This window comes from Panthera leo, chromosome F2, assembly GCF_018350215.1.
Source record: "Panthera leo isolate Ple1 chromosome F2, P.leo_Ple1_pat1.1, whole genome shotgun sequence".
Taxonomy (NCBI): Eukaryota; Metazoa; Chordata; class Mammalia; order Carnivora; family Felidae; genus Panthera; species Panthera leo.
The window spans coordinates 24,687,187-24,706,158 of record NC_056695.1 but is presented as its reverse complement, the minus strand read 5'-3'; the positions used below and the strand labels follow the sequence as shown (position 1 = coordinate 24,706,158).

The following is an 18,972-nucleotide window of genomic DNA, read 5'->3' as shown; positions in this document are numbered from 1 at the left end:
CTCCAGTTGGAGACACTGAAATAGTATAGGAAATTGATGATGAATATCTAGACGAGGGACAAATACGAGAAACCTTGTACTGACAAGAATAGATGGGACTTCCCTATTTGAGGGGGAGTGTGCAATGGAGAGCAAAAGATGAATGTGGGCAAAGTTTACATTTCAATCATGCTATTTAAGAAGATGTAATGTGTCTTTGGAAAAAAAAAATGTGCCCACAAATCTGCTTTAAATTTTGATATTTTTAATCTACAAATGCTTAAGTTTTCACTACTTATATTTTGAACTACTGAATTTCTGGCCAGTGCTTGATAAGTGATCATGACATTATTTTCTTTACCATTTGTTCTCCAGCAGCGGTCAATGTGAGCCTCTCTATTCTTGTTTTTCTATTATCCAGCTGTCTTGCTTTCCCAGATTCTGCATGAGATTTATCTCCCTTTTCTCTGCTCCTGAACACATACTCACTTATTTTCTGAAAATGTATGAAGTATTTACTGTCTGGTCAATTTTTAGTAATTATTTTCTATCCTTCAGATTCTTCCCTCGTTTTATTCAAATTTTCTCTTGATACAATGCTTATAAATATATGATTATCTAGTCTTCTTTTTCATATACAAATACTTAAATAATCAAGTTGACTTCACAGACTTCTGGTATTAAGGATGTTATTTATATTAATGTCAGTAACCCAAGTTTAAAAGACTTGCAATAATTTTGTTAATTTAAAATGATTTCTAAATCAAAATAAGGAAGAAATGAAACTAAAAATATTTTGAAACATGATTAATTTTAATATGTTTACAAGGAAAGAGTAAATTCACCAGCAGAAAAAAAAATTACCAAAATTAACATTTTACAGATTTTTAGTCTCAAAGCACAATACATTTTTCATAGAAACAAATATATCACCATCATAGGTACCATAATATGGAAACATTTATACACAAGGCCATTTACCATTAATAAAATCAGTGGCAATGGTGATGCAATACATTAGTTTACCTTTGTTAACATTTGTGCTATTATACTTCCTGGCCTGCAGGAGTATTTGCCAGGATACAAAAGAAAAATGTGTGACCTCAGTTTGAACAACACATAGAAAGTTCTGGCTGCCTGTGCTTAACCCTACATTCACTATATTATCACTAGGAATGTTTTCATACCACTACTCTACTATGGAATAAATAGTTCATTCCACTTACTAGTAAAGCCATTCCCAAGGAATCAAACATTTTAATAGATTCATTTGGATATTAAGGAATTACTTTATACAAAATAAGAAGTGCAATATCAGGACATAATATTCTATATGCCTAAACTTAACAGAAGAGAAAAACTATACAGGTATTAAGTGGAAAACAATTTCAGATTATTTGGAGTAGGTAATGGCATAGTACTGAACTGGGAAAAATGTGATAATATGGTTCCTTTCATTTTTTGAGAGTTGATTATATTTAAATGCACCAGATGATTTTCTGAGGGCCATTCACATTCAATGTTTAGATTCATTTTATTAGTGGCATATTCAGAGCACCATATAAAAGAACATGTGAAATGTAGAACAATCATGACTATGTAATTAACTATAGAAATAACTGCTAAGAAAATATAGCAATATTTAACACAGGATTTCTAAAACCATTACATATTCATTACCTTTCCTGAAGCTAATAATGTCCCATGTTTTATTTTTACAGATTTTGTCTATCAAGATTTATATGCATTTGGCACTTTTTTGGGGGCTGAAAATAGTTGATATCTTCTGTACAGTAATGTTACAATTTTATACAAACTTCAGAAATACGGCATTTGGAATAGTCTTTACGATCCTCTTCCAAGTGTTCCATTTCACACGACAGCAAATACTCTGAATGCCTTTCCTCCTGGAGGATTCTGTAAACTGCAAAAAATACAAAAAGTATATTGATGTCATCTCTACATATAATCCTCCAAATAAATCATGCTTACTTATGACAGTCAAGAAAGCAGCTCTATGAATCCAGATGGCCAACTTTCTTAGGCTACTATAATTTATAGCTATTGGAAAGCCTGACTGAGAATGACATAATTCTTTAAATCTCGGTTGTACGCTGAGCTGAAAGTTTACTAAAATTTAAGGTGCACAGTAATAATAGTATTTTATATAGAACTTAGTAGATTCCAGATCATGTTTTCCCATATTACCACCTTTGATTCTTATAAAACAGAGTTAGGCAGCTGTTTTTCCATTTTACTGGAGGAGTACTGAGATCCAGGTTTACAACTGACCAATATGGTTAAAAGTTAACTGCAAGTTGAGAAGACAGTGATAATTAAGCAATACTCTAGAATACTAACTTAGTATTTTTAAAGCCTGATGAAATTTAAATAATGTTGCCACCATACTTATTAATATTTTTAACATCTATAGTTTCAAGTAAAGTCTTAGTGAGGAATTTAGTGGTCAAATCTGAAAGGTCCTAAGAATTTCTTCAATGAAATGGAATCACGCATACAAGCACTCAATCTCATTTTAAACACAACGTATTTTAAAACACAAATTAAAAGTGATACAGAGTCATACATTTAATTCTTTCTTAAATTATTTATATTTTATTTGGCAATATCAGTTAAGATACGTTTCATTTAAATGCTTAAAAGGTAAAACATCGATAATACCATTAATTGTTGTTTAGTCTAATTAAATGTAAACTTTTGAAGTCTTTACATTTTTGAATGAAGTTTTTCTTAATAATAAAAAGGGGCTTTTAGAGATAAACACAATAAATGCTAAGAGGGAGACCAAGTGCAATTCCTTTTACATATATATTTACATACAAGAAAAGAAAGAGGAGAGTTTTTAGAGTGAAGAAGTATGAGGGTATCACAAGAGTGCACATAAACATGTACTCACACAGACACACTAGGTTTTTCATACAAGTAGATAGCCAATCAAAAGCCATATTTATCTATAGGACACTGACAGAGTACTCTAGAAAGTAGATGTGTTTGGTGTACTTATTCTTTGTACACAGTGATACACTGGAAAAATGCATATTTCTTAGTCTACAGACCTACTGCTGAACCCAAGCTCTGAGACTGACTAGTTAGAAGAGCTTGGGCACATCATTTAACCTTTCTGAGCCTAAGTTAACCCATTTATTAAATCAGGGTTTACAGAATTGACTTTACCGGGCCATTGGTGGAGCTGAGCTACTAAACGTGCTCAGCAGTGTCTGGGAAATTCATAGCAGGTGCTCAAAAATAATGATTATTCTCAGTTTTCTCAGGATATCATCTTATAGTTTTAGAATAAATATAAGAAATATGACAGGTAAATGAAACACCACTTAGTTTTAGCTTATTAAATTGCCTATCATACTCTACAACTCAAAAATGTAGTTTATACGTATCTATTTTATATATATCATACAATATATATTATATATATAATGTGTATATATTAAGTGCTGTGTATGTGTGTGTTTCCATTTTACTGAAGACATTCCTAGGATCTTTCAGATTTGACCATTAAATTTCCTCACTAAAATTTTTCTTGAAACCAGGGCACCTGGGTGGCTCAATCGGTTGAGCATCCGACTCTTGACTTCAGCTCAGGTCATGATCTCAGTTTGTGAATTCAAGCCCCATATCAGGCTCTCCACTGTCAGTGCAGAGCCTGCTTGGGATTCTCTCTCTCCCTTCCCCCACTCGCTTGTGCTCTCTCTCTAAATAAACTTAAATTTTTTTCTTGAAACCATAGATGTTAAAAATATTTATCAGTATGATAGCAACATGATTTAAATTTTGTCAGACTTAGGAAATAATAAGTTAGTGCTCTAAACTATTCCTATGAACCACATGAGTCAGGTTATAGAGAAGTCACCTTCTTAACAATGGCTTCTTGATATGGTCTGCTGAAAATAGATGGTAAATGCAAAGCTGTCTTTTTATAAAGATGGCATTCAGATGGTTATGTGGAAGTCAATCTAGATACCCTGCATGGCACATCCTTTGGTGTCCTTTAGAGAAACTTTACCGTAGATGTGGAACCTCCACTGGCAATTCTGAAGAATCCAGTAAATGTCTAAAAGTTAGAAATTTTTCTGTATCCATACAATATACATAAGAGCTAATATTATTTGTACAGGTACAAATGATTTGAAAAATCACTATAGGTTCTGTGCTCTTAACTTACTTGATAAATAAGTTACTTGATACTTAACTTACTTGATAAAGTAAGTCATACGAATTTTCCCAAACCACAAAAATATATAATACTAATGGACCAAATAGTATGAGATGACCAGAAAGCATGGATTTATGTCATAATAGATATCAAACTTCCAATCAAAAAGAGAATTTGGTTCTGGAGAAAACCAGACTCACTCTTTTATCAAATACTTTGTCATATAACTGGATTAGAAAAATATTCAGTGCCCTGCTCACCTAGAAAGAATTACATATAAAAACTAATCTAGAAAATCCAAAGGAGGATGAAAGAAATTTCCTTATTAACAATTAACAAAAGAGTGGTTCTGACTCATAATCCGATTTTCATGTTGATTTTTATAAGCCTGGAGGAGACAGGCACCTCTGGTACTTCAGATTCTCCCATCCCTGGAAGACCAACTATTTCAGTGTGCAAAGGAAACACACTGGCACAGCCACATAACTCCAAACCCATACTAAAGTGAGTTGGTTATAAAGCAAGCATAAAGGTGTATGTATGTATATGTAGAGAACGAGAAAGAGAGACACGGGAGGAGAGAGGGAGAGAGACTCTGAGTATATAAAATACAAAATATATATGTAAACAGATTTTTAAATTTACCTTTCTGAGAAGATTCCATTCTGAAAAGATGCAGTGTAAGTCTTTCTTTTGTCCACAGGCATGACGTCAACATAACCACCATGATTTCGAACCACCCCAGCATGTACTGCTGCTCTGCAGATACTGGACAGCTGAGGCAACAAGGAAAAACCCACCGTTATTAGGAAATTCCTGCTGAACTTGTCCGGTCTACTCTTCTGTTGGACCAAAGTCACTGGCACCTGTCTCTATACAGATAGTCAGCAGTTACGGGTTGATGTTCTGTGCATAAAGGAATGTTGCAAAAGTCACAGAGTTAAAGCCAATTCTGAGCAAGTCTGAAAGCAGATCTCAAGGGTGGCCACAATGGTAAACTCCCATCACCGTTTAATCTAAGAAACACTTGCCTTTCCAAACATCAGGCTTTTTCTATAGTGGAAGTAAGTAATCAGATACAAATTTGCTCTTTTTATCTCTTTTTTAAATGTTTATTTTTGAGAGAGAGAGAGAGAGAGAGAGGGAGAAAGCGAGCGCATGAGCAGGGAGGGGTAGAGAAAGAGGGAGACACAGAATCCTAAGCAGGCTCCAGGCTCTGAGCTGTCAGCACAGAGCCCAACATGGGCTCAAACTCATGAACTGTGAGACCATGACCTGAGCCAAAGTTGGAAGCTTGACCAACGGACCTACCAGGCATCCCTGCTCCTTTTATCGCTTAAATTTTAGCTTTTGCTAGTCACTCTGACCAAATGTTAACAGGTTACATTATCTGTACTTGGTTTATGTTCATTTTTGTCTTATTAACAGATGATAGTTCTGTATATCTTTACGGTTCCTTTTCCAAAATACAGGTGTGTATTAAATGGGGAGTTTTCTTCTATTAAATAATATAGCCTACACAGAGAAAATTTAACCATGAAGCAAAATATAAAGAACAATCACAGCTTCCAACCTATATCTGCAATGTCTATCACCTTGGTTTGAATGGTCTGACATGAGGCACTATGTTTACATTGTACCAGTTATACCTTCTTAATTGAACTGGGAGTTCTACAGAAGAGAAAATTATTGTTTCAGGTCCATGTTTTTAAAACCATTACCTATGGACTTCTAAAAGTTGACTTTTTTTTTTATTTTGCCCCATTCAAGACTTCTCCAGATTTTAACATTTGCTTTAATCCTAATGTTCTACCAAAATTTGTCAATAGCTGAATACAGCCGGAGGAAATCCCACAAAATGAAACACTTGAACTGTTTCTGTATGAAACAATCCCCCCTCATATCCCAGGGGTCTTTTCTGATCGTACTAGTGTGTTCTATTTTTCTCTCTCTGCACATGTGAGTGACTTAATGTGCTGTTTTAAGTTCACATAAGCATGTGCATCTTACATGACCTTGCTTTATTACTGTGCTCTGAACTTTGTGGCATCAGTCAGAACTTATTAGATCAGAGAGCCTGAATGCCAAGCTGTTTAATCCTTTTCATGCTTTTGCTATATCAAAAAATACCATATATCTAAAACCTCGTATCGTTACTCCAAAGAGGCATTTTATTCACAGTTTAAAGTTCCTCACTGATTTAATATTTGTATCCAATATGGTTCATAACAGATGAAATTAAAAATAATTCTGTACGCATTTCAGTATTTATCTTGCTCTGTTAAAAGAGTATTATCAGCATTTTCCCCAAGGCATAAAAGTGCTTACATATAACATTCACTAAATCCAAGCACTTAATATGTTTTGAAACTATTGTTTTGCCCATAACTATGCAGTCAGCAGGCATTCCTATTTGAGTTCAAAGGTCAGAAGAGATTTTCTTTTTATACCCGTACTTTGTAAGAATTAACATATCACGAAAAAAAGAATTTATCTGTGAAAAGAGTGGAACACTTTTAATGAATGCAGAAATTAACTTTACTTGTAACAAATGAGAAAAATTCAAAGCAATAAAATGTACAAGTAGTAACGGAAAGAAACAGAGAGAGAGAAAGGTGGAGGGGTTGAGGGAGAGAGAAATTTTTCCATATCTTGTATTTAAAGAAATAATATATTTTGTGTGTGGGGGGGGAGGGGGAGTTTGGTAGTTAATGCTTGATTCTCTGAATCTGCACTGACCACATAATAGTAGTCCTTGCATTTCCAACTAACTCTTAAAATGATTTTATACAATCATTTCCTATACATAATTGCCTATGCAGTCCAATAAGGTAGGAAGATAAAATGATCTCAAGACACAAAGTCTAACAAAACCTAAACTCTAGAAAAATAGACGGCCTATAGGTATAAGAGGGTATAGGATATTATGAAAGATTTTCACCGGGCATGATTAAAATTTAAAGTTTGGTGCTTAAAGGGACAATCTAAAAAGAATAATTTCTTCTGAAATCTTTGAAGATTCTAGATAGGCTTATTCATGTACATTTATGGATTTATTTCTTCAACAAATATTTTTGTGCAAGGTATTTGCTAAATTTCTGATGTCACTGTGTGCTCTAAGTTTTGTTAAGGCAGGATATAATTCTGTCTTGTTCACAGGTTGGCATACATCAAACTGTTAATAAAAAATGATGCTCCAATTGCCTGGCTGTTGCCCTCATGGAACTTCAAAATAATAAAAGAGATAGAGAAATAGTCATAACACTAACAGAATCAGGTAAGTGCTAAAAGTAAAAAAAAAATAAAGTTCTAGGGGTTGAAAGAAGGGCTATGTAATACATGTAGTAGGAGATCCAGCAAAACACTCCACAGAGAAAGTGGCAATAAATTAGGACGTGAAGAATGACCATGATTTTAACAGACAGGAAGATAAGTAAAGCATGAGGACTAATAAATTATTATACCAGCAGGACATTTAAGCTGCATATAAGCACAGGGCAAAGCTGAAGCCTGGGAGGGACTCAGATGTGGAGAACAATTGCAAAGGTAAAGCTGAATGAAAACAAACCCTGGACTTCAATGAACTCACCAACAGAAATAAGGTGGTAAATACTGTTTCAGGTCTCTTTTTACAAACCTACTTCCATGGTATTCTATTGAATATGTGCTTCAAGAGTATATTTCCTGAATTTGTTTTTGCAACTCTCTGGCTTAGAAATTTGTAACGGTTTCTAAATGTCTGCCACATAAAATCTAAACTCATCAACATGCATTCAGACTCTCCATTTACATGTTTCAAGAGCTGGATACCCCACCCCTCACACAAAATTGGCTGCAACCCCTTTTAGATTCAATGCTCACCTGCTCAAAGATAAGCAAACCTATGTGTTATGCATACATCTCGCTTGCTGTCATCTCCCCGTTTTTGTAAATGTTGTTCATCCCACCTAGAATGTGTCCCTAATCCAATTCCCAACCCACACTTGAAACCTGGCTCAAAAAGCACTTGTCCATACCGAAGGCCTCCCAGCTAAGAGTCCTTGTCCAACCCAGTAATGTTGTCCATTATAACATCCCCTCAAGTGCTTTCTTTTCATATGTATTTTAACATATTATCTGTTCTTGATTTTATGGTGCTCTTTAAATCTTGCCATTTGCAACAATATAGACGGAGCTAGAGTGTATTATGCTAAGCAAAATAAGTCAATCAGAGAAAGACAAATACCATATGATTTCACTCATATATGGAATTTAAGAAACGAAACACATGAATATATGGGAAGGGGTAAAAAAGAGGAGAGAGGGAAACAAACCACCAGAGACTCAATGACAGAAAACAAACTGTGGGTTGATGGAGGGAGGTGGGTGGGGGATGGGCAAGATGGGTGATGGATACTAAGGAGGGCACTTTTTGTGATGAGCACTGGGTGTTGTATGTAAGTGATGAATCACTGAATTCTACTGAAACTAATATTGCACTGTATGTTAACTAAAATTTAAATTTAAAAAACTGGTAAAAAAATAAAATTTTTTAAAACAAAAGAAAAACATGTTCCCTTGGCAGTGTAAGATATTGTTCATACATTTGACAATCTCTTAATTATCAAGTTTACATTACAAATACTGAAGAACCAAAAGGAAGATTTAAAAAAACAAAATGAGGGGCACTTGGGTGGCTCAGTCGGCTAAGTGTCTGACTCTTGATCTCGGCTCAGGTCATGATGTGGTTCCCGAGATAGAGCCCCATGTGCTAACACTGTGGAGTCTACTTGGGTCTCTCTCTCCCTCTCTCTCTCCCTCCCCTCTGCTCTCTCTCTCTTTCAGAATAAACTTCAAAAAATAAAAAATAATAAAAATACAAAATGAATTTTCCTTCAGAAGGATGCCTCTGGTCTATTTCAAAAGTGTCTGATATAACATATATGGGCAGGACATAAAAAAATTTTGGTAAAAATAAATTATTATGCACTCATATTTGCATAAGAATAGTTGTTTTTCAGTGTTATTATTGATTAGCTTCTCTGAGAATATGTATACCAACACAGAATCTGTTTCCTTTTTCTATATATAAATGTATATACATACATTTAAATATTGTGTAAACACATATATACATGAATACTGAGAGCTGCATAAATTAAGGTACTTACATCAGAATAAACTCGAGTTCCAATTACACGAGCATAATGTGGATTTGCCTGCATACAGTTACGAGGACAGTAGACTCTGAAAAAAATATATATATACAAATATTAAGTAGCAGGTTTCTTTAGCCATTCTTACTCATAAGACCACAGACATGCATACACAAATGTTAACAGCATTCTCACCCTATTCATTTTTTTTTTTTTTTCTAAAATAGGTCAATTGTAGAAGCCAGGCAGTAGATGCAATTGCTTCTGCTTAATTTACCCACTTCCAGCTTTTGGCACAAATGTGTTTCTTTTATTTTCTAAATTAACCAGGAAGCTTTCTAATTTAGGGGTTAAGCAGAAAGACACATCAGGTTGTATCTCTCAGTATCTGGGAACTGTACCCAATGTTTCTGTAGGATTTAATAAACAGGTAACTTGAAAAACTGACTCATTGTCTGACTCACACATCTAGCTTCTTTCTTCTATGTTCACATCTTTGGTATATCCTTCAATTCCATGGTTTTAATTATAAGTTACTGATTTCCAAATATGTATCCCCAGTTGAGACCTCCTAGTTCCAAATTTGTGTCCTATTGCTTATTCAATATCTCCACTAAAATCTAATAACAATTTCAAACTAAGGGTGTTTACAACCAAATTCCTAATCTTTTCCTCCAGTCCCCATATCTGTTCCTTATGTAGGCTTCATACAATAAATGGCGACTCCATTATTTCAGATCCTCAGGCCAAAAACTTTATTCTAGCTTCAATCCCTCTCTTTATCTCACACCTTACATTCAGTCCGCCAGCAATTTCTATTGGTCATCCATGAAATAAAATCAGAGCATCCCTAAACACCTCAGTTACTATAGCTCCAGACTTTATCATCTGGTGTCTAGCTTACTGCTATAGGCTCTCCTATGATCTCCCTGCTTCCAACCTTGCTCCTTCCAGTGTTGGTTTTTTTCCCCACTTGAATTAAAGCACACAAGACCAATCATATCATTCTTCTGCTCCAAATATTCTAGTGGCTTTCCATCTCGTTCAGAATAAATGAAAAAAATCCTTACAATGGCCAATAAGTCCTGCATATCCTGTCCCCCCATTATCTTTCTGACTCCATATCCTCCTCCTCTTCCACTTCTTCCCCCAGATCCAGTCATATTGGCCTGTCACTTCTCAAACATACAAAAATAGGCTCTTCCTCAGGGCCTTTGCACTTATCTTTCTCTGAGCATGGAATATTCTTTCTCCAGATATCCTATTGCCTTACTGATATCTGATTGGCTTAGCTCATTTAAATAACATTTCCAAGGGACACGTGGGTGGCTCAGTCGATGAAACGTCCGACTTTGGCTGCTCAGGTCATGATCTCAAGGCTCATGAGTTCGAGCTCCGTGTCATGCTTACTGCTGTCAGCTCAGAGTCTGGAGCCTGCTTCAGATTCTGTGTCTCCCTCTCTCTCCACCCCTCCCCCACTCATGCTCTATCTCTCTCTCACTTAAAAATAAACACTAAAAATTTTTAAATAAAAAATAAATAACATTTCCAAAAGCTTTTTATTTCCACATAGGATCCAATTATCACTGTTCAATCAATCACATGATTAAAAACTCCACTCTGAGAGTTTAAAAAACTATCAAGTGGCACTTTTTTTTTTAAAATCAATGGGCTCTTTGATTCACACACACACACACACACACACACACACATAAAAGGACATTAAAAACTACATCTGGAAAAAAGGGAATTCATTTTAGTAAATAAGTCAGAGTCTCAACAAAATGATTACATGAAAATCACTGTCTGATGAAGGAATCAATGATTTTACCAAAAGTATTATAAACTCTTTTTTTAATGTTTATTTATTTTTGAGAGAGTGAGACAGATTGTGAGCAGGGGAGGGGCAGAGAAAGAGAGAGACACAGAATCCAAAGCAGGCTCCAGGCTCTGAGTTGTCAGCAAAGAGTCTGACAGGGGGCTCAAACCCACAAATCGTGAATTCATGACCTGACCTGAAGTCAGAGGCTCAACCCACTGAGTCAGTCAGGGGCCCCTTCCCCAAAGTATTCTAAAAATACTTCAATTGCAACTACCTTTACCAGCTGAAGGAACTCCTTCCTAAGATAGCTTTTAAGAAATAGCTGCATTTCTTATTTCTAAAATCTGTATAATACTGTTTACTTTAGAGGATATATGCTTCTTATAGCATCTAAACCAGAATCATTTAAATATAAATAAATGAGTTTTATAACTTTAAATTAAAGAGTTGATTTTTATAAAAGATGCTGTTGGGGGTTTCTATAGGAGGAAAGTTGTCCCCATTGAATGTGAAATTTTCTATGTGTGTTTGAGAACAGTTGGGCATTCACTGCCCATCCTATGGTAGTAATAGGTGCTCAGCCCTTAGGATCATACTGTGCTGGCTCTACCTTGACCATATTTGGCACTTGGTTTGTGGAAGGCCAAGGTGAGTAGCTCCAAACTGAGATAGTTTCTACTTAGGCAAGTTCAGATCAAAGATAGACTGAAGGAGGTTTTTACTTGATTGTGTTCTAATCTCTGGTTATAACACCTTGTTATGTGTTACTAAGAATGTAGACAGTGACCTGGTAAACATTCTTTTGTATACAATTTACTTATAAGCATTGAATAAAAATGTATCAACATTTTAGTGACACCTGCTTTTACATCATGGACATTCAATAGGCTTCAAAGCTCTGATTATTTATAGATACATGTTAAGCATGATATGATTTCTGCCCTCCCCCTCCATGTGTCATCCCCAGGCCAGAAAAAAAGATTTCTAATAACACACACAAACACATGATACTTATAAGGTTATGGTACTGAATCATAGAGATTGCTTATTTGGGTCTATTCTATCAGCTATGGAACCTCTCAAGGACACAACTATACAGGTAAATATTGTTTCTTCATGCTCATCTTGAGTTAATTTCCTTTCGTTTATTTGCCCTGGGCATTTTCTCCCCAAAAGATTTATGTCTCAACTTACTTAAGTTATATGAAATTCTTAAACAGATGTACCAACCACATGGTTCCCTAAAAGTTATAAACTGTCATATAAATAATGTGTTATAACATAATTTATGACACTGTTACAATTTTTATATGAGAAAAGACAACCCTTTGTTTCAGTAGTCTCTAAAAGGAAACAGAAGGGTGAATTTCCAGACTACATAAGGTCAAAATTATGTATAAATCATTACTTCTACCAATTTGTTACGTTGGTAGCAGTAAAAGATAAAATTTAACTAGAAGAGTTTTTCTTTTGGGGCAATATTTCCCTTTCTGGAATAACCAAAGAAACAGGAAAAATGTATTAACAGTCTACTTGAGTGATTTTCTGTTTATTTTGGAACAATATTACTATAAATTTATGCCACAGATATTAAAATTGCCATTTACTTAGCATCTACTAGAGGAAGGCTTTATGCTGGAATACTCTATCGGGATTATCCTTACTATTCGGTCTTCATAGCCTAGTCACATGGCTGAGAGGGCCTAGCATTATACTGTACATAGTCGGTATTTCATAAATATTTATTAATGGATAATTCTAAATTATTTATGAGAGATGGAGACAGAATGAGTGGAGAAGGGGCAGAGAGTGAGGGAGACAAAGAATCTGAAGGAGGCTCCAGGCTCTGAGCTGTCAGCACAGAGCTTGACACGGCACTTGAACTCACATGAGATCATGAGATCATGAGAACCATGAGATCATGACCTCAGCCTAAGTTGGACGCTTAACCGACTGAGCCACATAGGTGCCCCAAGAAGTACCCACTTCTTACATCATCACAGTTTTCTATTGCCTTGTAAACAACCAATATTATTAAGTAAAATATTACCTTAGTTTTAAAAGGCTAAGTGAAGGAGTGCCTAGGTGGTTCAGTCGGTTATGCGTCTGACTTCAGCTCAGGTCATGATCTCGCAGCTCGTCAGTTCGAGCCCCACATCAGACACTGTGCGGACTGCTCAGAGACTGGAGTCTGCTTCAGATTCTGTGTCTCCTTCTCTTTCTGCCCCTCCCCCACTCATGCTCTCAAAAATAAATAAACATTAAAAATTTTTTTAAAAATAAAAGGCTAAGCGATGAAACTTTTCCAAAATAAACTTTTCCATAAAAAGTGAGCTCCTTCAGTTTTTTTAGTAACTACAGTTTATCAATTATAATTCTATCTCAAATCTCAGTATTGGTTCTTGGAATTAATATGTGATTTCCTTGTATTAATGGAAAAAATGTGGAAAGAGTAGGTATGAAAAGAACTTCTTCATTTTTCCTATGTACGATTATGACTTATAGCCATAATACTTCTAACAATTTTCACCTTAGTGTGGTCAAGGTAAATGAAGCACTTTTTTTTTTTAATGTTTATTTTTGAGAGAGAACGAGAGAGGCAGAGTGCAAGCGGGGGAGGGGCAGAGAGAGACAGAAACACAGAATTCAAAGCAGGCTCCAGGCTTGAGCACAGAGCCCGATGTGGGGCTCGAACTCACAAACCGTGAGATCATGACCTGAGCCAAAGTCAGACGCTTAACCGACTGAGGCACCCAGGTGCCCCAGAAGCACTCTTTCATTAGTGTATAGTAGATAAACTCCATTATAATTTTTAAAAAGACAGTATACAAAACAAAAATAAAAGAAAGGCAGAAAATGGGCTTTTTGACATACCAATCTCAATTAGATTTATCTAATTTAGGAAGTGGATGGAAATACTTAAAAATATGTGTGTCATTCAGTGGTAATGACTTGTTGCAGACTGAATGTTTGTGTCCCCCCAGATTCATATGTTGAAGCCCAACTCCCATTGTGATGGTATTTGGAGATGGGCCTTTATGGAGTTAAAGTTAAATGAGATCATCAGGGTTGGGCCTTGATCCCAAGAAAGGAGAGTCTCTCCTCTCTCTCTCTCTTTCTGTCTCTCTCAACCTACCTCCCCTGCCTTGTGAGGACACAAAGAGAAGGTACCATCTGGCAACAAGGAGACAGGCTTCAGAAGAAACCAAAACTGCCAACACCTTGATCTCGTCTCCAGCTTCCAGAATTACCCAGAATTACGTGAAAATAAATTTCTATTTTTTACACCTCCCCCCCCCCCCCCCCCCCAGTCTATGGTATCTTGTTACAGCAGCCTGGGCAGACTAAGATATGTGAACATACAGAATACACGCACAGCCCTGGTATTATGGAACAGACAAAAGCACTCTGGTGTTTGGAGAAAGCACACTAGGAGTGTCTGGATAGCAGGGAGTTCGTGATGAACCATGCTCCCTTTCGCTTCGCAGTTCAAGACCACAATTATAAATGGATAATTCTATCCATTCACAAGACCATACACCCTTCAAATCCTGGAGACAGCAGAAGTCCAGGCAAAAACAGTTATCACAGAGTAAAAGCCCAATCCACGTATGTTCACTGGTCAAGAATAAGGAGACAATTTAGAAAACATTACCTTGGGCAATGTGAAGCAGGCTTATGAAAGGGACAGAGCTGTTCCACAGTTGTTTCACAAGTGACAGCCTGAACTGAAGAATTAAAACACAAGACAATCAGCAACTCTTTGGCAATAATAACATGCAACAGGGTGGTAAGAAAATAAGGTTTAAAAAAGTGCTAACCTGTTACTTTAGAGACTGTGAAGGAATTAGCAGACTGATATTTGCTGAAAATAAGAACATAAAAATGTCAATCATTTTTTAGATGCATCATCATCAACATAATTTCTGGTATTTTTTCGGTCTATGAATACTTTGTTTCTTCTTAAACATTCTTACTTAAATATCTAAATAAGCTGTAGTGTAAGAATACATCATCTATTTTATGTTAAGTCCATATTAACTTCAAGTATGAACCAAATCAATACGAACCAAATTAATCATTCTTAATATTAGAGGAGGATCTCTTCTCATGACTAATCTCAAAAACATATAGATAATAGCATAAAGCCACATAGATTTATATCTACATATTTGTTTCCTATTAAAATTAAAACTCTAACTATACTAATTCCCTGTCACCATAGAACAGAACTATTTAAACTCTCACAATGGTAAATACAAAGTAGCGTTATAAGACTTTTAGATCATAAGTACCTAAAAGGAATGTGTGTTATTCATTTTTTTGTTTCCCCAGTACCTAGTAAAATGTCAACAATGAATGAATTCCTCCTTATTGTATGCATCATTAAAAAGCAGGATAGAAGAATAGGTATTCCATTATATATCAAAATTTTTAATTGGCTTAATTATACCCAGAGTTTCAGAAAAATATCTACTACAAAAGATAAAGCTTATTTGTGATAGTATTTTAATAGGACACACCCTTCATGTTTCAAGTTTCTGTAATAAACAAAAATTAAGTTCAAACAAAAAAAAGTAAATAGGATCAATTTTCTTGAATCCAATGTTTCGCTTACTGAAGGTCATAACTTTTGTTATTCATTGAAGGTAATTAATACATTTTACTGAATTAATAAGCCAATCAATAAATGCTTCTATACAGCTCTTGCTTAAGAGAGATTGCTAAGCACTGAAAACCATCCATAAAGCCTTTGAACAAAATTATTTACATAGAATAACATTCCATCAAATTTTCAAGAGTTTTTAATAAATTCTTTCTTATCATTATGAATCCTCCACTGTGGAGTCACGCAGTTGTATAGTTAACAAAGGAAAGAAACTATGTCATACATCCTAAGAAAAGGAATTCCATATGAGGTTCAAAGTTTATTTTTTACACAGAAGAAACACACTACAAAGTTATTTCAAAAGGCCACATTTTTCTAACTTGTATAGAGTTTATATCAAAATATGCAGTGCTCTAAAATAGTATGTTTCATATATTTAATGAGAAACATTTCAAAAGTTAATGCTTTTATGTTGAGTTAAATTACATTTAGATGGACAAAAGGTACATAGTATACATTTACATTTTAGAGAACTTTTCAAAATGCTCTTTTACCTACTAATATAGTTTATCTTATTAGCAAAGTTACTGTTGCATGAAATAATCCATTTTCCATAAACAGGGCAGGAAAGTACACAAAACAATTAGCCTTCTCTGAGCTATTTTATTTTATAGCTGAAAAATCTGTTGCTTTACATTAGGGATAACTGTAAATCTATACATCCTCAATGAAACTCCAGAAAATGTGGAGCTTTATTTAGCATGTTCTTTATAAGCAGAAAATGTTCAACGTTGAATTTAGATACTTTGGCTCCTTTTTGTCTTTGAAATTACACAGCTGAAGTGAGCTGAAATGACAATTACCAAACTTCTCTATAAATTCTTCTATGCTTTGTTCTAAAAGAATTTGTCAACTCATTATTAAGATTTAAAATCATCTCATCCAAAAGGTCATTTGGGTACTTACCCAATTGTCTGAACACCATTTCTATTGGATTTGATGAAATAATGTTTTCTTCCTTGTCTAGTGATATCCACCCAACCACCATCATTGTCTATTATGCCATAATGAATTGCGGCTCTACAAATGCTGGATTGCTTAGAGAAAAAAGAAGGGAGAAAAGAATATTAAAACACTAAGATTGCTACATAGGACATGACTAGCTATTACTTAAATGACTTTAAACAAACATATCTGAGCAAAATATCTATACTTCATATAAATCATTATGTTTGCATTAAAAAAATCAAACTTTATATAGAAAGATCCTGTTCCAAAATCATTATATTTATTATACTTACCATTTCATAATGTACACTGCCAATAACTTTGGCTTTACTATCCAAACAGCCAGCAGGGCATTCATATCTAGATGAAAGAAATCAGGAACAAAATTTAGTTTCTCTGAATGTTAGTGTGAAATAAAAATATTACTTGTATTTTGTCAGGTAATTTTGAAAATAAGGATAAACATTACCTATTGCAGGTTGTTCCCTTGCACTGATCTCTTAATCTTACTTCACAAGAAACAATTTGGGCTGAAAAGTAAAAAAAAAAAAAAAAAAAAAAAAAAAAAAAAAATGTGTATATATATATATATATATACACACACCAAAATAATTTAGGTAATGTATAAGTCACTACAATTCATCAAGCTTTGCCACTCTAAAAATGTCCAAATTAACAAAATATAGTTGCATCTGTCATCTACATAAACTTTAACATTTTTGTAAATAATGCAGAGCTCTTACACATTTGCTGTGTGCTTATGACTTCATTTCTGTTGCTATCATCTGCTCTTGTCTGAACGTGGGTGTCCCGGACTTGTGACTGCTGCCGTTCAATTTCATTTGTTTCTTCTTCTTGAGGAGGGTAATACCTGTCTGATCCTTCTGTTAGAGAGAATGGATGTAAGAAATATGAATCCACCTTAAATGTGCACAAATCATCAAATAAAGGTATACCTTTATATGCCTGTGTAACATTTAAAACTAGAAAAATCTGTAGTTTCTTGGCACAGATTTTGGCTTGAGGTGGTGATCTTATGTAGTGCGCTGGAGTAAATAAAATACATGGATAAGCCTTTGAGCTCTTGATTCATTTATGCTTAATAAATGAAAAAAATCGGCTAATACTAAATGGAGTCATTTCTAAACTTTGATTTATATTTAAGAGTGGTATCAGTGATTGCCTTTCATAATGCCACCATGAAGTCTACCTAGTGATCTGATGAAGTCAGGGCTTTCGTATGACATGAAATCATATTTTTAGGAGAATCACATTTAAAATTTCCAAAAGCATCACATTTAAAATTCTCCCAATAGGAAATTTAGCTTAAAGAAGGACTGACATGCCCTTTTAATTTACTACAATATCAGTTTCCACGGAAAGGTTTTCCTCTTTTAGAAGGAAATTCAAAATGCAGAAATTTATGAGTTTAATTTTTTTCCAGGTTATTTATATCAAGGGCTTAACAGTGGCACAATTTGGAAAGGTGTGTTATTTTCATGTATGTCCAAGGACTCCGAACCTAGAAAAGGGAAGTATGACTTCAGAGGAAAGTCAGTTTTAAGTAAAATAGTGGCCACTGGTGAAGGGGCAAGTAAGTCAGAGGTTTAGGGATGGCCAAAAATGGAAAACAGACTCACACACAATGAAAAATGCTTCCAGGAATGCAAAATGGCTCATATAACAGTGAAATACTATACTGTTACTTCTTGTCTGCTCATTATACTAATGAGCACTCAGTCATCAAGGGGAAAAAAAGGCACATCTCTTTATGAATACTGAAAAAGAGCTGCATTTATTCATGTTTTCTAAAACACTTAGTCTACATTAATCTTCATTTGGTCATCATGAAGAAAAAAGTACAAGGGAGTAGAAATGCCCAACAAGAGTGGAAGTTTTACAAAGCTTTATCATCTAAGTTTGCTCTTCATGTGCTGTAAACAGGACACTGTATTTATATGCATATTTTAGGACATTAAATGCATTTCAGAGCACTACTTTTACAATAGTTTTACAATACTATTTTATCTTTTTTATTTGTCATGTTGGCCACAAGAGATTATATACTCTGTAGCAAGAAGCAGAGAGTTAGTGCAATTCATTGACCATCATTCAGTAACATTCATGGATAGGTATATGGGCAAAAACTTTTAAAGTGTTAAAAATAAATTGCATTAGATTGCTAAATCCTTCAAAAATGAAGACACTTGTGAAAACAACTGTAGTC

The 18,972-nt window shown here is 34.7% G+C and overlaps 1 protein-coding gene across 3 annotated transcripts in view; it reads right to left on the bottom strand.

Annotated features, from left to right (window-relative positions):
• Positions 1–827: 827 nt before the first annotated feature.
• CRISPLD1 (cysteine rich secretory protein LCCL domain containing 1) overlaps positions 828–18,972 on the bottom strand; it is a 74,482-nt gene continuing 56,337 nt past the window's right edge. For all 3 annotated transcript variants that reach the window (XM_042923474.1, XM_042923473.1, XM_042923475.1), the window contains 9 exons: positions 17,489–17,629; positions 17,215–17,275; positions 17,039–17,105; positions 16,704–16,834; positions 14,950–14,993; positions 14,784–14,856; positions 9,322–9,397; positions 4,817–4,947; positions 828–1,903 (listed from right to left, as the gene is read on the bottom strand). In XM_042923474.1, coding sequence (XP_042779408.1) covers positions 1,852–1,903; positions 4,817–4,947; positions 9,322–9,397; positions 14,784–14,856; positions 14,950–14,993; positions 16,704–16,834; positions 17,039–17,105; positions 17,215–17,275; positions 17,489–17,629 — 776 coding nt within the window. In that variant the 3' untranslated portion in view covers positions 828–1,851. The remainder of the gene's footprint in view (positions 1,904–4,816; positions 4,948–9,321; positions 9,398–14,783; positions 14,857–14,949; positions 14,994–16,703; positions 16,835–17,038; positions 17,106–17,214; positions 17,276–17,488; positions 17,630–18,972) is intronic.